Source organism: Corythoichthys intestinalis, chromosome 14, assembly GCF_030265065.1.
Source record: "Corythoichthys intestinalis isolate RoL2023-P3 chromosome 14, ASM3026506v1, whole genome shotgun sequence".
NCBI lineage: Eukaryota > Metazoa > Chordata > Actinopteri > Syngnathiformes > Syngnathidae > Corythoichthys > Corythoichthys intestinalis.
This window is the reverse complement of record NC_080408.1, coordinates 48,899,912-48,926,293: the sequence shown is the minus strand read 5'-3', so window position 1 is coordinate 48,926,293 and position 26,382 is coordinate 48,899,912. Positions and strand designations below refer to the sequence as shown.

At 38.0% G+C, this 26,382-nt stretch overlaps 1 protein-coding gene across 1 annotated transcript in view; it reads left to right on the top strand.

Annotated features, from left to right (window-relative positions):
• Positions 1-21,632, top strand: part of LOC130929790 (AP-2 complex subunit mu-A-like) — a 38,021-nt gene extending 16,389 nt beyond the window's left edge. Inside the window, exons 3-13 of the mRNA XM_057857292.1 lie at positions 1,836-2,101; positions 2,213-2,295; positions 5,351-5,356; positions 5,430-5,565; positions 8,484-8,628; positions 8,797-8,814; positions 12,700-12,819; positions 16,812-16,947; positions 17,011-17,108; positions 17,182-17,293; positions 20,812-21,632. Of these exons, the coding sequence (XP_057713275.1) occupies positions 1,836-2,101; positions 2,213-2,295; positions 5,351-5,356; positions 5,430-5,565; positions 8,484-8,628; positions 8,797-8,814; positions 12,700-12,819; positions 16,812-16,947; positions 17,011-17,108; positions 17,182-17,293; positions 20,812-20,946 (1,255 nt within the window). The 3' untranslated portion in view covers positions 20,947-21,632. The remainder of the gene's footprint in view (positions 1-1,835; positions 2,102-2,212; positions 2,296-5,350; positions 5,357-5,429; positions 5,566-8,483; positions 8,629-8,796; positions 8,815-12,699; positions 12,820-16,811; positions 16,948-17,010; positions 17,109-17,181; positions 17,294-20,811) is intronic.
• Positions 21,633-26,382: the final 4,750 nt, after the last annotated feature.

Here is a 26,382-nt window from a genome sequence, read left to right as displayed (position 1 = left end):
TTAAATATGAAACATGAGATCAATTTTCGATTAATCGCAAGTTAACTATGAGGACAAAATGAGATTGCTTTGGAAGTAAATTATAGAAAAAAATGTTGCCTCATCATTTTTGCCATTAATTTGAAATGGTATTAAATTATTTTGCTATCACAATTTGTGGTATGTTTACGGTTTGATTAATCGAAAGTTGACTGTAGAAAAAATGGAGTTGGTCATGATTAATTCATGATTAATTCAGTTAGAAATTAATGGAGTTGGTCATGATTAATTCAGTTAGAATAGAAGTGTTTGGTATGGTAGTTTGTGCTGTATATACTGTGTATGGTTTGATTCATTCACGATTAATAGTGAGTTCGCTACGAAATAAGGTACATTAAGAGTCACTTGCGATTAATTAAGAGTTAACTGTGAAAAAATGGGGTTCCTCATGAACTAATTACATTTGAAATATTGACATTTTGGTATTGTATATTCTATAAACACTGAATGGTTTAATTTATTTGCAATCAATAGTGAGTTAATCGTTAAAAATTAGATTAATATGCGATTAATCGTGAATTAAATGGGTTTAATCCTGATTAACTCACTGTGTTCGAAATGATGGTGTGTTTTGGTGTCATAGTTTGTGCTATAGTTACGGTCTGATTTATTACCTCTGTGAAGTTGACCACCCATCAGTTTATTTATATAATTTATATAAAAATTACGTAAATTGTTTGTGCTGTAAAAAGTTTAGTTTGTGCTGCTATCGTTTTTAAGTAGTTCACAATTCTTTTATAGGTCAATCTGAGGTCAACCAGCCCCCAATTTGACTAAAAATAGCTAAAAATGTTGTCAACCGATTATGCTTTGTTTGTGCTATAAAAGGTTTCGTTTGCGCTGCTAGTTTTTGAGATAGAGATATTAATTTTGAGTGATGACGTCACACAGCCCCCCATTTATTGGAAAATGAACCTGAAATGGGGCCATTTGTTTATGCTACGTTTGTGCTGTAAAAAATTTCATTTGGGCTGCTATCGTTTTGTAGATATTGAAATATTAATCTCTGATATTGACATCATCACTCGAAATTAAGATCCCTACCTCAAAAACGATAGCGCAAACGAACATTTTTACAGCACAAACGAGCACAAAACTAGCACAAACGAATGGCACCATTGCTTTTCTGTTCTGCTGTAGATGGGGGCGCGGCATACCTCAAAAACGATAGCAAGCCAATGAATTTATTCATTCATTTTTAGCCATTTTTAATCAAAATGTGGGGAAACTGTAACTGTCTTAAAAACGAGAGCTGCACGATTGACATAGTTTTTCTATAAATTTGCGTCTGATGGGGGCCCAACTTCACGGAGGTTGATTGATTTGTGATTAACTGTGAAAAATGAGATTAAAATAAATGATAGAAATCAGAATAATTTATTGAGTTTGTGATGTGACAGGAGTGTTTCATTTTAGTGTGTGAAATGTTTACGGTTAAATCAAATCATAAAAAAAAAATGTTGGGATTAATCAAAATTAACTCATTAAGTTTGAAGTTATATTGAAGTGTTTTGATATCGTAGTTTATTATATTTCTCGTCTGAATAATTGCGGATTAATCGTAAATTAAGTATAGAAAAATGCAATTAATCATGATTAACTCAGAGTTTGAATGATATTGAGGTGTTACTTTATCATAGTTTGTGCTACTTTTACGAATCGCAGTTTAACAATGAAAAATTAGATTAATTTGCGATTAATCACAAGTAAAAAGGGAAACATTTAATTATGTGGGATTCCTGTATCTACATGTTGATTACTGCACCAAACATGTCCACCTTTTAAATGATTCCTAGGCGCAACGCAGTGGACGCGTTCCGCGTGAACGTGATCCATGCGCGGCAGCAGGTCCGCTCGCCGGTGACCAACATCGCCCGTACCAGCTTCTTCCACGTGAAGCGCTCCAACATCTGGCTAGCGGCCGTCACCAAGCAAAATGTCAACGCCGCCATGGTCTTTGAGTTCCTGTACAAGATGTGCGACGTCATGACGGCCTACTTTGGCAAAATCAGCGAGGAGAACATCAAGAACAACTTTGTGCTTATCTACGAGCTGCTCGACGGTAAGAAGTCCGTACCGGGTTCAGATGCCGTTTTTTTTTTTTTTTTAACCTCGTTTTGTATCAACAAGCCTACCTCTTACTGGTCGGTCCATTTTGTGTTTGTTCATGTAGAGATTTTGGACTTTGGTTACCCTCAGAACTCAGAAACCGGGGCTTTGAAGACCTTCATCACTCAGCAGGGCATTAAGGGACAGGTCGGTGTCCTCAGTTTTTAAACCGTACTGTAAAAATACTTGTACGGTGTGATGCCAGTACACTGCAAAAACACCTACCTAAAACTCGTTAAATTTCCTTGTTTTCATTGTAAATCTACTAGAAATAAGTGAAATTTGCCAATGTTTCAACAAAGATGTTTATGGTTTCAAGTAAATTTGACTGATTCAGATTTCTTGAAATTGCTAGCTGAAAATAAGATCAACAGATTTACAATAATAAATTAGTATATTTAATCTGAAAGATTGTTTGTCAGAAATGTTCTTAATTCAAGAACATATTGTTCAAAACATTATTTGAAAGCATTTTTTTCTTGATTTAGGTGAAAATTTACCAACTTTTAGATGTACAGTATGGCTTAATAAGAACAAATATGAATAATCTGATGCATGAATCTGTTAAAGTGATCCACGGATAGAAAGACATGTAATTCTTAAAAGATGAAAGTTATTATGAGTTAAAATAATTTGATATTGAAACTAGGGGTGGGCGATATGGCCTTAAACATGTATCACGATAAATGGAGCAGATTTATCTCGATAACGATAAATGACGATAAAGTCGTCCAAGCGGACTGTTATATAATTTGAAAATCTGAATCAATGCATGAAATACAGATTAACAGTTTCTTGTTGATTAAGTTACCAGCATTCAATTTGATATATTTAACAAATGTACATGCAGTCTAGACATTAGGTTTATACAAATGAATTGTAAACAATAAGAATTCAAGTATGAGCATTTATAACAGAGTGTATGGCTTGAACAATGTACATTGTCAAAATCGATATGCCTGTGCAAACATGTCATTGTAACACAAATGACTTGCAGCTCGAACAGTACACTTCAAAAAGACAATTTATTGTTAATGGCTGCTGTGACATAATTATTCAATACAAGTGTTTACTTTATGGTTTCAGGGTCTCCCCCCCCCAGTGCATTTTTTAATAAATGCACACATACATGAACCCCCAAACAGACAGACAGACAGACACACATTAAAGCTATATTGATCTTCTGCAAATGAAACACTTAAGATTTTATGATAGCAATAATGACACAGAATTAAACACATACAGAAAAATAGCTGGGGCCATTTGTGCTATGCTGAATGCTTTACCATCACAAAAGCTATCAGAGAAATCACACACAGTCAGATACAAAATAACGCGACATAGTAATTGCTAGATGCAGTCCATGCCCAATCCACTCATTAAATTCAGCCGTTTCTACAAGGTTAGAGCCGCTATCCGACTCCATCACGTTCATTTGTAGCGTTAGCCGCTAGCGGCCGCTAGCGTTAGCGGCTAGCGTTAGCCTGTGGCCTGGCTACCGGTAGAAAGCACTGAAAGCACCATCTCCGGAAATTGTGAGAACAAGGGAGGACAGCTGGTGAAAGCCTGTCTGGATGCCACCAAGAGTCTATTAAATGTCGGGTGAAAGTTTGGTGAACCTCCCTTAAGCCACACTCCATCACGTTTTGCTTGTAGCATTAGCTGCTAGCGTTAGCTTACCGGGCTTCTGTTTGATTGGCTTCCTGATGATCACGTGACTCCCTACGTAAGTACATTCACTGCTTTCTTAAAGGGGAATGAGCATAGACGAACAACACAGAGTCAAAGCGGGATGAAAAGACTATTTTCTTGTTTTATTAATTTACCGAATTTACCGACATGGTCAAAATTACGTCGGTCATCGTGAAGAATTTCGGTGACGGTAAATTTTCGGTTTACCGCCCAGCTCTAATTGAAACCCCTTTTGATGTTTTTGTTTTTATACAATTTGTAAAATTAGTTTAACTGGTAGGTAGCCATTATTGTTGAAGTCGCAGGGCGGTGACGTCACATGGTTACGCTGCCGGGCTTCCACAGTATGACTCTAGCGACATAAAAATGTCATCTGTTTAACCCTTTCAATTTGAACCCAAGAGGAACATTAATGATTTTGACAGCACTGTCGATACTTCACAAAACGAGCAACAAAATCAAAATGAACAGGAAAGACTGGATGAGACGAGACAAGAGTTGGGGGGGGGAGTGTTCTGCCAAAATGTGCTACACCGGTGAAACATGCTTGTTTTGTTTAGATGCATACAGACATAACATACTAAGGATGCCTTAAGAAAATCCTTAAAGTATTAATATCAAATAAGGGTGATTTAAATATGCTACGTGACTAATGTGGTCAACAGATCAACAATCTGCTTTAAAGTTACCACAAGAAAACACAATGCTTAAAAGTATGAGAGTGAAACGTATGCAAAAAGTATTTTGAGGCAATGAAAAGATAATAAAAGACTCTATAAAAACACACATAGTAAGTACTCGCCGCTGAGCGCATGTGTTGGGCGTCTCGCCGTGGAGAAGGAATTGCAGTAACCTGTAGTATTCGAGTGACTCTGACAAGTAGTCATCACCCGGAACGTCCATTACACGCGTAAAACATGGCGCCCTCCGTAGGTCAAAACATTTACCAAATATTATAGATTTTTAAATCAATGGCAATATTTTATGTGTTTTTTCATAACATATTTTGGTAAAAGAGAACAACCTACAAGTGCTTAAGTCCAAGGTTTAACTAGACTAGATTAAAAAAAAAATCTGATTAAGACATTAGAAATTTGCAGTGTACACTATTTTACTGTACTTTAAATGAAGCTCCCCAACTGAATTATACATAGTCGAATGACCACATTTCGGTGCCATTGACGGCGATAGACGTCCAATGTATTTGAATGAACATTCGTTCTAGCTATTCCCCTCTATTGTCGTCAATGGCAGCCAATGAATTAATGGCACTTTTCTGCACCCAAAACCTCTTTTCAAACTTGTGTATGTCTCAAGATCTTACAAAAAATGGTTGCTTATAAGCCTGGCGGGCCACCAGTTTAAAATCTTAATGTGATAGGATAGGGGTTAACAGATTGTCATTTTTAACGTACCGTAATTTTCCTAAGAGTGATTAAAAGAATGTTTTGTTTTGTTTTTTGGATGCTTTCTGTCCCTCTTCTGGTCTGGATTACTGTTCCTGACCCAGCACCAGGTAATTATAAAGACGCACCTTGCCAGCTGCGCCACATACAGTTACTTGACGTGCTTTGTGCTGCTGTCTCCAGACAAAAGAGGAGCAGTCTCAAATCACCAGCCAGGTGACGGGGCAAATCGGCTGGCGTCGCGAGGGCATCAAGTATCGCCGCAATGAACTCTTCCTGGACGTGTTGGAGAGCGTCAACCTGCTGATGTCACCGCAAGGTTTGTTTGGCTGGAAAAGTAATACAGCGTCTTGCCCGTAGATCTCCTTGACGGCACGAGACGGATAATGGCCCTTTTGCACATTTTGTTAGTGAACTTTCAATTAAACGCACACTAGTCACAATTTTAATAGTCAACTTGAGATCTCACTTTTGGCCTCAGTTTATGATTACCGTATTTTTCGGACTAGTGGCAGTATATTTTTCATAGTTTGGCCAGGGGTGCAACTTGTATGTGAATTTATTAACATCATTTCAAATGGTATTTTTACACTAAACCACAAGAAGGCACTCAAGGCCTGTGTTTTAACCATGGCATTAACCTATAAAAACAACTTAGAAGGGCTGAACAAATATTATCTGAATAACTAATACCTATGCAATGTTTACATACTCCGCACATTCTCAGTCGTTGTTTATGTGTCATGTAACGTTAGCAAACAGTACACTGAGTTGGCTTGTTGATCTCTAATTTGATCTTAAATTGCCTTTTAAGATGACATGTCTGTTCTTGGTGTTGGATTTTATCAAACAAATTTCCCCCAAAAATGCAACTTATGCCGTGGTACTGCGGCTTAAGTTTTATTCCTCTAAATTGCGCATTTTTTGGGTGGTGCAATTTATATTCAGGTGTGACTTTTAGTCCAAAAATTACGGTACTCGCAAAATAGTTACATATTGTAATTTTTAACATGGGATTAATCTCAAATTTGTCGCATTTAAAATCATTAACGTGCAATGAATTGCAGTTTTTTCTTTTTTTTTTTATAGTGTACTTGATTCATTGCAAAATAGTCACATAATAGTTAACATACAACTGATCTCAAATTTGTCTTGTTTGAAATGGGCTACAGCTTTTGATTATTTAAGTAATCGATTAAGCTATGTATTAGTTCGAATTATCGAGTAATCGAATTGCAAACATTTAATACCTTGCAGAAGAAATTTTAGGAGATGTAAAACAAAAACAAGTGTTTATGCTTACAATAATATTTTTTGGCTTGCTAAGATTGCACTTTCAAAAAAGCATTAAATGCATTTAAAACAAAATTAAAATGCAAGAGAATAGCCTGAAACGGTATAAAAAATGAATAAATGAGGATTTAGGTTCAATAAAAGAACCATTGGCTAACTTAAATAGCAAAAGTCCGCTAGCTAAAATGCTTGTTTTTTTATTATTTTTATTTCAAAGCTCTTCAAAACGTTTCAAAACGTTCAAGCACATATTCCAACAAAAAAAAGGCTAAATATACTTCTAAACTACATAAGGAATGCATAAACAAACGTATGAGGTCAAACAAAAACATACCTTATGTTGGTCTTAACAGGTTAAATAAATTATGTCATATTCACTGTTCCCACTGGAGGGCAGTGTATCAACCCAAATCAATAAAACTAAATGCAACACTTTCAAAAAAAAAATGTCACTGTAATTAAACGAATCCTCGAGGCAGCAAATTTTAATTTGAAGGTTTATGCTATTTGAGTTAACCGATTAATCGTTGAGGCACTGGTTTGAAATCAATTCATCACAAATCTTTTTTTTTTTTTTTTGTCCACTTGTGATTCAACGCAGAATAGTTGCATTTGTGATCCTTAACATGGGATTCATCTCAAATTTGTCGCGTTTAAAAGCCTTTTAAAAAGTGACAAATTTGCAGTTCATTGCGAGTTAGTCAACTTGATTCATTGCAAAATGGTGACGTATTGTAATAGTTAACATTAGAGGTGTGCAAAATTTCCGATTCTTAGATTATTCGCGATTCGGCCGTGGAAGATTCGAGAACGATTCACAAACATCCAAATTCCGATTATTGAAATATGCCAAGTAAAGCTGAAGTACGACACACTCAGCGCGCCGCGCGGTCTTCGGTACGCAATTAGGGACGGAGCGAGAGTAGCTAAACATCATGCTTCTCATTACCCGGCCCCTCGGGTAACGCCAATGCTCAACTCACGGCTCTAGCTCAACTCATGCCACGAGATTTAAAAAAAAAAAAAAAAAAAAAAAAAAACATACCTGACTGCTGCCGAAAAGCTGCTACAAGCCACATTATGTTACGGTAGATATCATTTATATAGGACTAGATGCATTACAGCTTCGGTATCGTTACCAGCACATCTACAAAAAACTAGATGCGGGCGTTAGTAACGGCCGCCATCTTAAAGCAGTACACTTCCCTGCAAGGCTGTTGTTGCGAACCTTCCAAGCGAACCTAATTAACTTTTTATCTAAAATACTCCTAAATCGGTAAAATATTGACTTGAATCTATCTTTAAAATAGTTTAAAAACTTTCACATGTTGAAAGTAGACAAAAGAGAAATTATGGAATAACAGGAGCAATTTTAACAACTTTAACGGTTGATTCACAACATTAAATTAATTGAAAGTAGTTTAAAGCTGCTGATATAGAATGGGGACTGGAGTTTTTTATTTACTGTTATTTTTGTATATTTGTTTACTGCTATATGTTAACTTGATACTGAAATAGTAGTTTGGTTTAGCCTGAGAGGATTTTTGAACAATTTTGGAACTAATGTACAAAACAAATTAAAAAAAAAAAAAAAAAAAAAAAAAAAAGAGTGGGGTGCATCAATAATCGTTTTATAATCGAATCGGAGCCTCTGAATCGTAATCGAATCGTTAGGTGCCCAAAGATTCCCAGCTCTAGTTAACATGCAGTTCATCTCAGATTTGTCACGTTTGAAAACATCAATTTGCAGTTATCACATATTGGTCACTTTTTTACAGTCAACTTGTTATTAATGGAAAATCAGACAAATTTGAAATAGTTAACTACCAATTAGTTGCAAATTTCACATTTTCTGTAGTTAACACACAATCGCATACTGTATTTGACATGCAAATTTTGACAAAAAAGATTTAAGTATTGACGTGCTAGTGTGAAACTGTTTAGGTCAGGTCCTGAGTGCCCACGTGTCCGGCCGAGTGGTGATGAAAAGCTACCTGAGCGGCATGCCCGAGTGCAAATTCGGCATGAACGACAAGATCGTCATCGACAAGCAGGGCAAAGGAGGTGCATCTGACGATGCCGGGAAAAGGTCAGCAACGCATTCGTTCTTATTTACATGTCAAAAATGAAGAAACCACTCATTGTATGTGTCTTGTTTGCTAGCTAACAAGACCAAAATCTATTTATTTTCCCCTTTTTTGTTGGCTGCATCTTTTCTCTTTGTCCCTGTCTGTCTTTTCTATGTGCGCTACCTCAGTGATTTAGGGGGAGGAAGGTACTGTATTGACTGACATGAGTCCTCACTGACATTCACGCAATATAGTTGGGTCCAGAAGTATTTTGAGTTTCTAAAAATTGAAGCTCAACTTAATGGCTGCCACAGGCGGAGTATCCTTCTGCTGTTCATAGGAATGAGGTTATCATGAGTAGACGTCCAATCCGTTTGAAGTAGGAGAGTGGCAGCGAATATATCAACCGTGTTTGATCGGCGTGTTCTTTTTTTGAAAGATTACCGGAGAAAATAACATGGTTTGTATGCGACAGTGTGTCGATAATGTCCCACTTCTGCGTTGCGATGGCGACGTCACGGTCTAAAAATAGCATTTGTGCGGTACGCTATTAGAGTGACCTTGTAATGGTTCGTTTTGAATGTGGTTTAGAGCATTTAGTTTTATTGATTTGGGTGGATAAACTGCCCTCTTACATGGCTGATTCCAGCTGCTCCCTGCTAAGACCAACATAAGGTATACTGGACTGTCTCAGAAAATTAGAATACACAATATTCTAATTTTCTGAGACAGTCCTGTACATTAATCCACCATTTAAAGCAGGGGTGTCCAAACTTTTTGCAAAGGGGACCAGATTTGGCGTGGTAAAAATGTGGGGGGCCGACCTTGGCTGACGTCCTTTACATAGAACAATATACAGGACTGTCTCAGAAAATTAGAATATTGTGTATTCTAATTTTCTGAGACAGTCCAGTATTTGAGCAAATGGATGTTTATGCATTCTTTATTTAGTTTAGAAGTATATTAGGCAGTTTTTTGTGAGAATCTGCATTTGAACGTTTTGTTAAGAGCTTTTTAAAAAAAAAAGAAAGAAAAAAAAAAGTGGGCACTTTATAGCATTTAAGCTAGCAGACTTTTGCTATTCAAGTTAACCAGTGGCTCTTTTGTCGAACTTAAATCCTCATTTATACTGTTTGAGGCTAAGCTCAGGTATTTCAAATTCGTTTTAAATGCATTCAGTAGCGATCGACCAATATGGGTTTTTCAGGAACGATACTGATTATTAGTAAATGGGCCGATAACCAATTTATAGCGCCGATATTCATTTGCAGTAGAAATAGTAAAAATTGGCGTGAAAAATTGAATAATGCAAACACTGAACTTAATTGAAATGCTTAAAGCATTTTTATTGAATCACACAAATAGAAGAGTGAATTTCCTAGACTCTGAAACATCCTTATAAAGTTGAATAAAAGGTTATATAAATAGCTGTCTGAAAATTTTCCACAGAAAAGAAAGCCCTGGTGACCTCGTCTAAGTATCCTTGAGCAAGATACTAAACCCCTCATTGCTCCTGGTGCTGCATCACCAGTAGGTAGATGAGGATGTACTGTGAAGCGCGTTGAGGGCCTTAAAAAGGTGGAAAGGCGCAATACAAGTGTAACTCCATTTAGCAATAGCAATTAACCAATCAAAAGACTGGGTGAATATAAGGGTGTGCCAAAAAAACACTGGCGATTCGACACGTAACTATTCGATTACGATTCATAAATGCTCAAAAACGTTGATTTTTCCCTAATAATTCAATGACAGGAACGCAATTCAAGACACGTCTGCCGCCTGGACACCTAAAGGGATGCACAAGGTTAAAATGGCTGCGGCGGAAGATACTGAGCGAGAAATTTACTCCTGTTCAAAAGACTGGAAAATACATTTGTGTATGAGACAGGCAAGAACCGGGTCGCGCTTTGGGTCCTCTTCTGTGCGCAAGTTATTTTTTAGAGTGAGAGGGGAAGAGAGATAGTTCGTTGCTCTTTGCCTTACAGTTGTCCTGCAGTAGGTTCAAGTCGTGTTGATTGGAAAATGTCTCTAGTGGGTTGCTAAGTCCTGTGTGGGTCTATAAGAGGTGAGTACACGAACCCTCTTGTACTGTTTAGCCTTCATTGTTGTTGTTTCTGACATGTTACTAGATAGCGCTAAGCGCTATGCTAATTAGCGAATTTGCTAACGTTTCGATTTGTGCGTTGTTTGGTGGTGTACAAAAGTTTCAAAAGTACAGCGATAACACTATAAACATGCTAAATAGTGCAAAATCTGTGAAGACAAAGTATATTGGTTAAATATAGCCTTATATAGGTGACCTTGAGTGCCAGAAAGGAACCTTCAAATAAAATGTATTATTATTATTATTATTATTATTTCTAAAGGCGCTTTGTTTCCATTGTTATTGTTTTGTTGAGAGAAATAAGTATTTGCCTTTAAAACATTTAATCCACCTTCCTGTGAAAAAGAGCAGCTTCAGGTCAGCTGTGTTTTATGGGCATGTTAAGAAATAAGTACTGTCTTTGAAATGGTTAATTTGTTTGCACTTTCTGGTAAAAATAAAATAAATAAAAAGCAACTTAAGGCCAGCTTTCTGTTGTTTGGGCATGTTTCCATTGTTGCTGTTGAATCATTAGGACATGTTAAATAAATAATGGACATACATTTATTTAGCTACTTTATTAATTAGTAATGTATGTACTGTATGTATCAATAATCGTGACCATCGTCAATACCATGATCATCGTTCAATCATCTAATCGTTGCACCTTGAATATTAATTAAATCGAATTGTGGGTTGCTTACGATGGCACACCCCTAGGTGAATACTAGTGCAGGAGACAGCAGGCAGGACAGAGACAGAGGCGCGGCTGCATCTGATCCAAAATCACCCAGTTTTAAATAAAATAAAATAAAATAAAATTTAAAAAAGGGCCGATACAGATGCACTATCTGCGCCGATAATCGGTCTATCTCCAGCATTTAATGCTCTTTTGAAATGGGTGTGTAATTTTGCATAGTTTGAAGAAACACTCAGCAATTTAATTTTGTATTGTATGCTCTTTTGAAAGTATCATTAGCAAGCCAAAATAAATATTATTGCAAGCAGAAACACTTGTTTGTTTCACACATTTTAAAATTTAATCTGCAACGCATTAAATTATCGTAATCTGATTATTCGAACTAACTAACCGCAGCCCGAAACAAATGTTCATTCGCGGCCATCCTTCCCACTGCAAACAGATTAGACTCCTATGGCCGTCAGTGGCAGCCAACGCCAGGCCTTGAGTTCATTTTTGGGGCATTTCACGTCATTTCCTGTTGATTTTCGGTCACATCCTTTTCCTTTTGGGACATTTACAAATCACTTCCTGTTGATTGTGGGGCATTTACTTGTCACTTCTGGTTGATTTTGGGTTATTGAACAGGAAATGACTTGAGAATGTCCTCAAATTAATAGGACAGTGACTCAAAATCAAAAGGAAGTAACCTGTAATTGCTCTAAAATGAACAGGAAGTAAATGTAAATGTCCTCAATGTTCTCCTGGGTGTGAATGCCCTGCTTTCAGTGCCATTGACAACGCTAGGATGTCTAGCGAAGTCAATGGCAGCCATTAACTTGACGTAGACACTATTCTAATGGAAGATTTTGGTAGCGGCCTGTTAGTTTTTAAAAAAATAAATAAACAGTGACACTTTTTTAAAACAATAGATTGATCCTTGGCGGGAGCATATCGATAACCTTTTGGGCTACAAAGTGTCATGATATTTCACCTTTTTGATATATTGTCACACATTTCTAATGGACAGACAGCAAAGTACAGCTTCCCATTTAGATACATGTATTTTAGGTGTGTCCAAATACTTCTGGACCTTGCTGTATATCTCATACATAGTGGCTCCTCCCACACAAGCAATTCAAACACCTCATCAATACCTCTGCTGCCTGTCGGTCGTGTTTTCAAGCACCACCATCTTCCTGCTCAACTTTTAACCTTCCGCACTAGCGCCTAAGTGTCTGTGGTTTAAACATCATTATCCGGTTAGCGTTGTTTCTGACTTTTGTTACGGGGTCGCTCGTGTTGACTCGACTATGTTGCGTGCGGCAGCGGGAAGCAGTCCATCGCCATCGACGACTGCACCTTCCACCAGTGCGTGCGCCTCAGCAAGTTCGACTCGGAGCGCAGCATCAGCTTCATCCCTCCGGATGGAGAGTACGAGCTCATGAGGTCAGTCACCGTCACGACTCGTGTCAGTAAAGTTAGTCTCGACTGTATCGTTAAAATGTTGAACTTATTTGCTCCCATGACGGCGACGGACATCTAATTCATTTGGACAGCAATCGTTCCCTCCGGTTCGAACGGATTAGATGTTTATTGCCGTCAATGGCACTGAATCCGTATCATTCACTTTCATCTCTTCTAGTTCGAAAGCATTAGAATTCTATTGCAGTTACGAACGGCGGTCTTTATTGATAGCATTCTTCAATAATTAACTCGTAATTCATTGTAAAATAGGTCATATTTTAATAGTTGCTTGTGACTAATTGCACAGTCATATGTATTCATTCATTCATCTTCCATGCCGCTTATTCCTCATATTTACCGTAATTTTCTAACTATAAGGCGCACCTGACTATAAACCGCCACCCACCAAATTTGACATGAAAACCACATTTGTTCATAGATAAACTGCGCTGGACTGTAAGCCACAGCTGTCCTCACTTTATATTTACACTAGGGCTGCAGCTATCGAGTATTTTAGTAATCGAGTAATCGACTGAAAATTCTATCAATTAAACTAGTAATCGGATAAAACAAATATATTTTTAGGTGAAGAGCAATTATAAATATACATGCAAAAACAAGACATTTCATATAATCTTGAACCATTTTCAGTCAATCCATGTCTTTATTTTCGATGTATATTGTTGAAAACAGCCAACAATTGCATCTCAGATGTAACTAGAATAAAAAAAGACTAATTCACTGCTTTCACTCAAAAAACTTTAGATCTTATTAAAAAAAATTATATACATAAGTCATATATATGTGTGTGTGTGTGTGTGTGTGTGTGTGTGTGTGTGTGTGTGTGTATATATATGTATATATGTATATATATATTAGGCCTGAACGATATATCGTTTAAACATCGCCATCGCGATGTGCGCATGCGCAATAGTCCCATCGCAAGGACGTGCGATAGTTTTTTCATTTCATTTTTTTAAATCCACAAACGTTTGTTTTGAGCAAGGAGCGAGAAAGACAGTGCACAGTCTCTCATTCTCTCCAGCTCGCAGTCATCGGCTCCTCCCCCTCCCCTGCTAGAGCGGAGTGGAAGGAGGAGGGGCCGAACAGCAGAGCGGAGGGAGGAGGGGCCGTTTTCAAAGTGAAAGCAAGCAATCAAGCAGCACGTTGAATAGGGAAGACTGTCTCCAAAAGGAGTTTTGGAAGTATTTTGGCTATCGACAAGAATATAAGGAACAAAAAACAGCCCTGTTGACAGTGCCTCGCCATGGTTGCCTCAACAAGAAGTAATCCGTCGAACATGTGGGACCATTTAAAACGCAGGTATCTATGCATTCCTGCTACGAGCTTCCCATCAGAGGCTTTTTAGTACAGGTGGGAACATTGTTACGTGCCAACGTTGTTGTCTCAAGCCTGCAATGGTGGATAAACTAGTAGTCTTGGCCAAAAACCTATGAGACCCAGTTGAGAATTGCTGAGCAAGGAAGGTGGACGATATGCAGACAAATACATAAATTTGGGAGTTAAAATGGTTCTGTTATTCATCAGTTATTTGCTGTTATTCAGTTCAATTATTTACAAGTTCAATTGAGTTTCTGTTTCTTTTATATTTAAATTAACTGTAAATCGTATTTTTCAAATAACTATAGTACAGCTGCACATAAAGTTTTGATACTTAATATTTTTTAAATATTTTTACAACTTTGTTGCAGTTTTGCAGTTCTATATTGTTATATTTTGTGTAAACAACTCAGGGGACTAGTGCACTTGCACTTTTATTTGACAGATTTAATATTTAAGTTCAAATATGTTGACAACTTTATTGTTTTACTGAGGTTCTTATTTATTGTTATAGTTTGTGATCAACTCTTATTTGTCATATTTAATATTTTTGTTCAAATATGTTTACAACTTTGTTGTTATTTTACCGAAGTTGTTATTTATTGTTATATTTTGTCAAAAACTCAGGGGACGAATGCACCTGCTCTTTTATTTGTCATTTAATGTATTTGCTGCTGTTGAAGTGTCAAATATTGTGTTCAAGAAATTATCTATTTTGTGCAGACATGGCTTCCTGGATCCCTTCATAATAATACAGCAATCTTAATCATTCACAAATGAAACCGTATTATATGAATACACTGTGGTCACGGTGTGTCATGCAAAGTATTTCCAAACAGCTATTCAAGTCATCTAGTGAATATTTCTTTAAAATTATTTATTTATTTATTTTTTTTTTACTATCGCAATATAATATCGCAATATATTGCACACCTAAAAAAAATCGCAACAATAGTTTTTTCCAATATCGTTCAGGCCTAATATATGTATATATATATATATATATATATATATATATATATATATATATATATATATATATATATATATATATATGTATATACCTAAAAATGCCATTACGCTTGATAACACACATCACTTAAAAGTTAGAAGTTTTTTCCCACGTGTTTCAATTGAATTTCTATTTGTGTCAAGCCATTTTTAAGTTCTAGTTAAGTTTTAATTTAGTCTAAACTGTAAGTCCTGATAGGATTTTGAGTTTTTGCAGTGTTCAAAATAAATGTATGATACAGGCTGTATTGGAGCACATTAGGGACCAGTGCTACTTGGTGTTTTATCCAGCAATGACTACTGAGCTAAAATTGATAGTTAGCATTATTGAGTTTTTAATTTTACACCCTCATCACTCCACAACGCTATGTTATGTTAAATCCTGTATGTAAGACACGTTAGCCACGCATCGAAAGTGGTCATAATTAATAGAAACCTAGCCCTCCGCAGGGCTAACGTTACTTGAGCTAATGACAGTAACGTTAATCTTATTTATTAGCGCTTAGCGCTCTTTACTAGCGCTTACATCTATTTCAACATACATGTGATCTCTATGAGACTCATCAGACGCTACGTGCTACCAACGTACCATCGTGCGGGCTAGTATTTAGCAACGTCGGCGTCGTTTGTACTGGCTGTCGGCTGCAGTAAGTTTTTTTTTTTTTGCTTATTCCTCTACGCACGTGACATCAGCGCGTTGTCACGCATGATGCTTAGAGCTGTCCAAATAAACGATTACTCGAGGTGAATAAAATTACTCGGATCAGTTTTTAAACTCGAGTTACTCGAGTTGCTCGAGTATTCGTTTCAGCTCTAATTTACACCAAGAGATATTAACCGGTAACACTTTATTTGACAGCTGCATCATACGACTGTTGTAGGACCAAATAAACCACCATGAAGCTTTAAACCAATTAGCTCTAAAAATTTATTGCTTCATTTAACCATCACTGCTGCCTTAGGGGAGACAGTCAACCTCTGCTTCCACCTGCTGTCAACACTGTTGTTGTCCAGCATGCTTCCTAGCTTGCATTGCAGCGCTACAGATGTAAATAACAATCAAAAGTCATGTTCTGTGGTAATTATTTCTTCAGTTACTATTCCAGTTGTTTCAGGTACTATTACAGTTGTTTCATTAATTGCGAGTTATGGTATTTGGTAACACTTTATTTGACAGTGGCACCATAAGACTTGTCATTAGACAATCATAATCATGACATGACACTGTCATGAGCATTAATGAATGCTTATAATAGATGTCATCTAGTGTTATCCGGTAAATTATCTTCACTTTTGAATGGATGTGAAAGATCTGAGCTGGACATAATGTCCATGATAGTGTCATCACATAATTATGACTGTCTTATGACGCCGCTGTCAAATAAAGTGTTACCTGTTAACTCAAATAAATCAAAAAATAAGATGCACAGGACTAGAGGCTGCAGGATTCAAAATGAAGGAAAAAAGTAGCAATTTAGTCCAAAAATTACGATTGTTTTTTTTTATTTTTTATTTTTATTTATTTATTTTTTAAAATTGCATTTAACGTACGACACATTAACGACATACATTTATTGCAAAATGGACCCGAAATATCAATGTCAAAACCAAAACGTTTTTAGGTATCGCACCACTAAGGACATCATCCTGCCATTCCGCGTCATCCCTCTGGTCCGCGAGGTTGGCCGCACTAAGCTGGAGGTGAAGGTGGTCATCAAGTCTAACTTCAAGCCCTCACTTTTGGCCCAGAAGATTGAGGTGAGGATTCATACACATTACGGCGGCAAAACAAACTGCAAATTGACACTTTTGGTTGTTCAGGTGCGCATCCCGACGCCGCTCAACACCAGCGGTGTGCAGGTGATTTGCATGAAGGGAAAGGCCAAGTACAAGGCCAGCGAGAACGCCATCGTGTGGAAGTAAGTCCGACACCTCTTCGTTTGGAGCGCTCATCATTTCGGGCTAAAAAGGAAGTCTTGTTTTCCTCTGTAGGATCAAACGCATGGCCGGAATGAAAGAGTCTCAAATCAGTGCCGAGATCGAGCTGTTGCCGACCAATGACAAGAAGAAGTGGGCTCGACCCCCCATCTCCATGAACTTTGAGGTTGGCATTCACCTTTAAAAGAAAAAATATATATTAAATATACTGTATACTACCTTTGTTTTGATTTTAAATTAGCATTTAAAATGGAAACATCCTACCATATCTACTCCAAAATAAAGATTTCCAACTATTTTGAATGAACAATGACAAATGAGCACTTGTAGCGTCTACAAGGACAACGCCAACCTGGTGATAATACACACTTAGCAAGAAAATAGAACATTATTTTCAGTTGTACCCACCCGGATGCCACGAACTGTCTTATGAAAAAAAAAAAAACGGTTGTCTAGGTATTGAGAGGATATCTTTGCATTGGAGTCCAAGTCACCTGATTTTGAGTCCTGATCTGATGCCGAAAGTTTTATTGAACCAAAGTTCCAAACATGTTACTGTTCCACTGTGCCGCCTTCGTAATGTATATTATTGTTGAACATAATAATGCAGAATAATGCTTGTATTTATTAAATGCTTCATTGAGTGAAACCTAACCCTAAACCCACTCAAATCCACTTACGCTGCTGAGAACAGCCTCTCACTTGCATAGTGAGTTGCCACAGCACATTCATGTAAGTTTAACGATGATTGAAATCTATGCCTTTGATCGTAGAGCTACCAAGCTTGCGACAATACTGTCAATTAGCTTTAAGTACCAAACACAAGCTGGACAGTTTGGTCACACTGCTTAGCAGGATGGAGGGTGAGAGGCTTTGGTGCTGTACAAGCATGAAGCAGAAAAACAATAAAAAACCCGATCCTTTTCATCTGATTCCGATTCACTGAAAAATGTCGCGATATTCCCACTTTCCGATCACGTGATCGGGACATTCCTACTTGAAAGGCAAAAGCAACATTGTGCATTCTTTCTGGCCACTGGACACTGCTACGATGTAGGCTAACAACACATAAAATGCCACAAATTGTGAAAATGTGACAGAAACTATTGCAAATTTTTGTCTCATTTTCATTTCGTCAGACGAAAACTGGCATTAAGTTCGTTATGTTTTTGTCTCCCAAATCACGATTTTAGCTCATTATCGTCTCGTCATCGCCATGAAAAAAAGTGTTCGTTGCCGAAATGTTTTCGTTATCGTTGACGGAAACAACACTGCTAGGTTGCCATCGCGGTTATCGGCAATGAAACATGATGATTCACTTTCAAACTTCGTAGTTCAAAATGGATTGGACGTCAATGGCAGCTCATAATTTATTCCTGATAAAAAAGCAAATTCAATAGTCACATTTGAAAGGTTAACTTGCGATGAAATGAAAATGGGTCACATCTTAATGCTTTCTCGGAAATTGTTCACTTGTCTGATAGAGGTGTGTGAAATTTCCGATTCACAAACATTCAAATTGCGATTATAGAAATTTGCCAAGTAAAGCGGAACTAAAACACAAAGCGGTCTTCGGGACACAATGAGGAACGGACCGGGAGTAACCATCAATGCTCAACTCACGGTTCTGGCTAGATTAAAAAAATAATAATAATAATAATACCTGACTGCGGCCGACAGCTGCTACAAACTACGCCCACACAAGGCAACAGTCGATATCATATGTACAGTATAAATAACTAGATGCACTATGAAAGACTTGGCGGCGTTAGCAGCACATGTATAGAAAACTAGATGCGAAATGACAGACTCGCCGGCATTGGTAAACAGCCGCCATCTTAAAGCAGTAGACTTCTCTGGAAGGCTGTTGTATCAAACCTTCCGAGTGAACCTAATCAACTTTTTATCTAAAATACTCCTAAATTGGCAAAATCTTGACTTGAATCTATCTTTTGATAATGAAACAGCTTGAAAACTTTGACATGTCAAAAGTAGACAGAAGGGAAATTATGAAATAACGGGACCAATTTTAACAACTTTAACAGTTGATTCACAACATTAAATTAATTGAATGTAGTTTAAAGCTGCCGATACAGAATGGGGACTTGAGTATTTTATTTACTGTTTTTAACGGTTAACTTGATACTGAAATAGTTTATTTAAACCCGAGACGTACAAATGTACTTATACACTAAATGATGAACGCATAAACAAACATATTAGCTAAAACAAAAACATGTTGGTTTTAACAGAGAGAAGCTGGATTAAGCCCTGTTAGACGAGTTGTGTCGTTGCCACTAGAGGGCAGTTGATCCACCCAAGTCAATAAAACTAAATACTTTCAAAACAAACTATTACAACGCCACTGTAATGAAACCAATCCTCCAAACGGCAAAATTTGACTCGCTTTTTTTCTCCCGATCGAATTACTCGAGTTAATCGATTAATCGTTGTACCACTACATTAATAGTTAACTCGCGATTAATCAGAACATTAATGTTTAGCTCGTGATTAACCGGAATGAAACTCGCGATTAAATCAACGCCGATAGTCGAGTTGTGTTTAATCGCAATGCCCGACAGTCAATTCCTGATTCATTCACTCCCAGCCATTTTCACCGGAGCAAGGCCCTTCGCTCCCGACTGGATTTTGACTGATTTTGCAAGGCCAACAGAAATTTCTGTTCTATTGCTATATAAACATGGAACCCACCTAAAGAAAGATTAGACTCTTCTTTCAGCAGGAAAAAAAAGGTAGTTCATATCTTTTTCCATTCTTTATAAATCAGCATTAGAAAATAGCTTAGTTTGAGCAATTTTCCAATTTCTGATGAAAAAACTGAGAAATTGAGCTTTTTGTAAAAGCATACATTTCAAACATAACTTTGAGTTTAACACAGCTATTTATGCTTTTGTGACATCCCAAACATCTGAATAATGTTTTCCTTGTACGAAATAACATAAGCAACAAGACAAATACAGCTTTTGATAGCAAAGTAACAATTTATTTACACATAACTAACTGAGAGATGACACTGTTGTGGCGGCGACAGCCGGGGTAAACTTTCCCCTCATCGCCGCCTGTCTCATAAAAATGGATTTTTTTTAGTCTTTCTTTTGTGGTGACCACTGCCTTATGGCAGAGTTTGCCTGGGGAACTTGTGTTCCTGGGAGGGAACTGGTTTGGCCGTGCGCGTTTCCGTGCGGGACACTCGAGGGTGCGGGGGGTGCGAGCTGCCGAGCACGGCGGTGCGGGCTCTGCTCTGCAAGCAGCACGGACTCAACGGCATCGTCCGCTGCGGCTTGGCCGTACGTTCCATTGAATCGGGTTGGGGGGGTCTTACCAAATGTGCTACTGCCCTCCAGTGGCCAGTTTTATTGTTTTAAAATGGATTTTCAGCATGTGCTTTGGAGCTAAGTTGAATCTGAACCTAGAGATTTCTCTTGTGGGGGGGAAAAAAAAAAAAAACAACAACGTAATAAGACGTACAAATATGTCTTTGGGACACTGAAACAATTAAAAATAGAACGTATTTATACGTTTTTGGGAGCAAATTAGTTCATCACTGCCATCCTCCCTTTCCATATGGATTGGGCATCTATTGTCTTCAACGTTAGCGATTGAGCTAAATGCCTCGCGGGCAGCGTTCTTGGCATTGACGACAAATTGTGCTTCCCCGGGCAGGTGCCGTTCGCCCCGTCCGGCCTGAAGGTGCGCTACCTGAAGGTGTTCGAGTCCAAGCTGAACTACAGTGACCACGACGTGATCAAATGGGTTCGTTACATCGGCCGCTCGGGCATCTACGAGACGCGCTGCTGAAGAGGAACGTCGCCGCCCCGCCCGGCTCCCTTTCTTGTCTCCTCTCCAGTTTATTCTTAGCGCCTCTCTCATACGTTCGTACACCCTCTTGACTTTCCACCTTTGAAAAATTGAAATAAGTAAATGTGGCATAATGCACAGATATATGCAAAATGTGAACTTATTGTATCTCGTAGTGATGAGTAAAGCGGGCGGGCTAACGTGTTTCTTCAGTGTTAAGACACCACTTTAACCTTAGAATTCTCTCTGGCAAGATGACGTGTAGCTGTTGTGCTTTCACATGAATTTCGGTATAGTTCTTGTGTATGATAGTCCACCCACCCGTCACCAAATTCCCCCATTTTGTCTGTCTTGTCCACCACCTTAACTGCGCGTGCTGCTTTTGTGTAAGGAAAAGGAACATTCCAGACAAACCTGATTGCAAATTAGATTGCGCCTTTTTTTTTTTCTTTTAATTTTTGAAAAGAAAGGACACCTTCCTAAATGTATCTATAAGCACTAAGACCAACTTATTCCAGTGTTAAATGGAACACGTGATCACTTTATAAAGGATGAGTTGGGGAAAATCGGGCCCTCTCCCAGCAGTGCGATTTGGAGGTGATGTTTATCTTTTCCACTGTCTGCTTCCTCATTTGTAGCCCTGGTGAACGTTCTGTCCAATAAAATCTGACGATGTATCCCAAAAAGTTGGAATGTGCTTTTTTTTTTTCTTCTTTTTTGCACGCTGGATTATTATAGCCGTCATTGTTTAATGTTAACTCTTCGGCTGTCAGTGACGGAAATGGACGTCTGGGAGGGCTGCTAGCTAAACTTTTTTTATACAGTGGGGCAAATAAGTATTTAGTCAACCACCAAATGTGCAAGTTCTACTTGAAAAGTTTAGAGAGGCCTGTAACTGTCAACATAGGTAAACCTCAACCATGAGAGAATGTGGGGGGAAAAAAAACAAAAAATCACATTGTTTGATTTTTAAAGAATTTATTTCCAAATTAGAGTGGAAAATAAGTATTTGGTCACCTACAAACAAGATTTCTGGCTGTCAAAGAGGTATAACTTCTTCTAACGAGTCTCCACTCGTTACCTGTATTAATGGCACCTGTTTTAACTCATTATTGGTATAAAAGACACCTGTCCACAATCTCGGTCAGTCACACTCCAAACTCCACTATTGCCAAGAGCTGTCGAAGGACACCAGAGACAAAATTGTAGACCACCAGGCTAGAAAGACTGAATCTGCATTAGGTAAAACGCTTGGTGTAATGAAATCAACTGTGAGAGCAATTATTAGAAAATGGAAGACATAGAAGACCACTGATAATCTCCCTGGATCTGGGGCTCCAAGCAACATCTCACCCCGTGGCGTCAAAATGATGACAAGAACGGTGAGCAAAAATCCTAGAACCATATGGGGGGACCTAGTGAATGACCTACAGAGAGCTGGGACCACAGTAACAAAGGCTACTATCAGTAACACAATGCGCCGCCAGGGACTCAAATCTTGCACCTCCAGACGTGTCCCCCTGCTGAAAAAAGTACACGTCCAGGCCCGTCTGCGGTTCGTTAAAGAGCATTTGGATGATCCAGAAGAGGACTGGGAGAATGTGTTATGGTCAGATGAAACCAAAATACAACTTTTTGGTAGAAACACAGGTTCTTATGTTTGGAGGAGAAAAAATACTGAATTGCATCTGAAGAACACCATACCCACTGTGAAGCATGGGGGGTGGAAACATAATGCTTTTGGGCTGTTTTTCTGCAAAGGGACCAGGATGATGGATTTGTGTAAAGGAAAGAATGAATGAAGGGCCATGTATCGAGAGATTTTTAGTGAAAATCTCCTTCCATCAGCAAAGGCTTTGAGGATAAGACGTGTCTGGGTCTTTCAGCATGACGATGATCCCAAACACACAGCCAGGGCAACAAAGGAATGGCTTCGTAAAAAGCATTTCAAGGTCCTGGAGTGGCCTAGCCAGTCTCCAAATCTCAAACCCATAGAAAATCTGTGGAGGGAGTTGAAAGTCTGTGTTGCCCAACGACAGCCCCAAAACATCACTGCTCGAGAGGAGATCTGCACGGAGGAAAGGGCCAAAATACCAGCAACAGTGTGTGAAAAGCTTGTGAAGAGTTACAGAAAATGTTTGGACTCCGTTTTTGCCAACAAAGGGTATATAACAAAGAATTGTTATGAACTTTTGGTATCGACCAAATACTTATTTTCCACCATGATTTGCAAATAAATTCTTTAAATATCAAATAATGTGATTTTCTTTTTTTTTTTTTCTCCCATTCTGTCTCTCATGGTTGAGGTTCACCCATGTTGACAATTACAGGCCTCTCTAATATTTTCAAGTGGGAGAACTTGCACAATTCGTTGTTGATTAAATACTTATTTGCCCCACTGTGTGTGTATATATATATATATATATATGTGTATATATGTGTGTGTGTACAGAGTGAAATTCATACCCCCTGAATTTTTTCATTCTGTGTGTCATTGCAGCCATTTTTGCCGAAATAGAAAAAGTTCATTTTATTTCTCATTAATGTACACTCGGCACCCCATCTTGACCCCCCAAAAAAGTAGGAATGTTTGCAAATTTCTGATAAAAATAAAATACAAAGCAAAATCATGAGTGTTAATTTAACTCAAAATCAATACTTTTTTTGAGTTTATACAATTCCCCACAGGTTCTGAGTTACTATTTTAAGTGTAACTTGAACTCATTAATAGTGTTAAATATCTGACAGCCTGTGTTGTTTAATAAAAATAAAAAAAAAACACCCAAATCAACACCAGTCAACTACAAATCATTGGCACACAAAAAAAATCAACTTTACAGATTTTGCTGTGTGGCCCTACAGTAAGTATTCAGTCCCCTTGCAGTGACCTTCATATTTAGTGTATGTATACATGATAATAATATACACGTATGTACAGCGAGGAGCAGAAGTATTTGCACCCCTGCTGATTTTGGAAGTTCACCCATTTAGAAAATAGGTAAAGGTCTGAAATTTCAATCATAGATATATTTCCACTTATGGAGACATAATCTAAAAAAATATTTGTATATTTGTAATTTACTGAGGTTCATATATATTTGTACCCTGAAGAAATCCGTGCTTATATTTAGTGCAGAAGCCTTTGTTTTGCAATTACAGAGGTCAGACGCTTTCTGTTTCTGTTCTTCACCAGGTTTTCACGTATGGAAACAGGGATTTTGGCCCATTCCTCCACACAAATCTTCTCTAGGTCTGTCGTTCCATCCAAATAAGATCTATTGGATTGAGGTCTGGAGACCAGACGGGGTCAGCCTGGCTGTGTGCTTCGGATCATTGTCTGTTGGAAGACCCGGCCACGAATCATCTTCAAGTGTCTAAGGGAAGGAGGTTGTGGCTCAAAATCCCACAGTACAGTTCACCATTCATCCTCTGCTTTATACAGTACAGTCTATCTCCTTTGCTGAAAAGCATGAGGTTTCCACCTACATATTTCACAGTGGGGATGGTGTTCTTAGGATCGTAATCATCCTTTTTCTTGCACACACGACGACCAAAAAGTTCTACTTTGGTCTCATCTGACCGCTTGACTTTATGGGATAAATCATGACCCCTCTGCATCTTTCAGATGGTCCCTGGCAAACTTTAGAAAGGCCTTCACATGTACTGGCTTTAACTGGGGAAACCTCTGAGCAATGCATGATTTGAAACCATTGCACCGTAGTGTTTGAAACTGCATTCAGCTGTCTTCAGGTCATTGACAGGCTCCTGCCGTGTAGTTCTAGGCTGAGCCGTCACTTTTCTCATCAGAGGTGATCCCCCACGAGGAGAGATTTTACATGGAGCCCCAGTCCGAGGTAGATTATTAGTCCTTTTTAGCATTTTCCATTTTCTAACAATTGCTGCAACTGTTGATTTATTCTCACCAAGCTGCTTTCCAATTGTCCCATTGCCTTTTCCAGCTTTGTCGAGCTCAACAGTTTTTTTCTCTGGTGTCTTTCAAAAGTTCTCTGGTCTTGCTCTTGGAAGCCATTTGATTATGACTGACTGTGGGGCGCACAGGTGACAATAATGAGCTCAAACAGGTAGTTCGTGAGTGGTTACTCATGGGGAAAATTAGGACTTTCGTTTCATAATTATTGCTGATACTTATGAACCCCAGTGAATTACAAATAAATAAAAAAATAATAATTTCTGGATTTTTTTTCAGATTATGTCTGAGTGGAAATGCATCGATGATTGAAATTTTAGACCTCTACCTATTTATTGTGACTGCGATTCCACCTCCTTCTCATACCACATAAATGATCACACGCTTAGCACATACTTTGGCCAACACATTTAATACTTTTCTCAGATCTGACTCTTTCCAACGTGTACATTGACGATCCCGAACAGTAAAATGAAGCAAACTTAAAATACACATCCATGTACATTAGCATCACAGTGGTGGCTATTACACAAGTGGCCACTGGAGTTGACAGAACCCGCTGTAAGTGTACATTCCGTACAATTCAAATACTTGCTTTGGAGAACACACACCAGGTACACACGCACAATCTGGGATTATCCATGTCAATTTTAGGTGCAGCTTTCATAACGAACCAAATTAGGAGAAATTAGTTTTACTGACACCTGATTTTAATACACAAACAGGTAAAGTTTTTGCTCATTATTGAAGCGGGACAATTGTTTTTTTTTTTTTTTTTTTTTTTAAATATAAGGTTAAGAATAAAAAGGGAAATTTCTTGGAGAATTTGGGATATATAAAAAAATATGATATTCATTTTATTGTTTATGTACTAGTATACTTTAAATAGCGCAAATAACAGGGAGCCCAAAGAGTATTTTGAAGTAGTGCCTCCAGAATTTAAGATTGTAGTGTATAATTTCATTCCATTTTAGTCGAACGTTGTCGGTAAATTGTCGCCATCTAGCGGTTCACAGTGGAGTTACACACAAAAATGGGTGGTGGAAAAACAAACTCGTACACAATTGTAATTAATTACAATTATTATAATAATTACAGGTCATTCTAAAAAAAAAAAAAATTGCATATTGTGATAGTTTATTATTTTCTGTAATGTACTGATACGCGGACTTTCATATATTGTAGATTACACACAACTGAAGTAGTTCAAGCCTTTTGTTGTTTTATTATTGATGATTTTGGCAAAAAAGTTTAAAAAAAAAAAAAAAAAATCCCTATCCCAAAAAATTTGCATATTTCATCCGACCAATACAAAAAAGTGTTTTTAATACAAAAAAAAAGTCTACCTTCAATCAGAGGCGTCACGTCCCATTAGGCAAACCAGGCAATTGTCTAGGGCCCCCAGCCAGCAAGGGCCCCCAAGAGGGCCAACAGATTTAGCACACACAGCTTTGCTGCAGTGAAAGCCTTGTGTCTGAGCTCCCTGAAGGGACCCATTCACCCGCTCT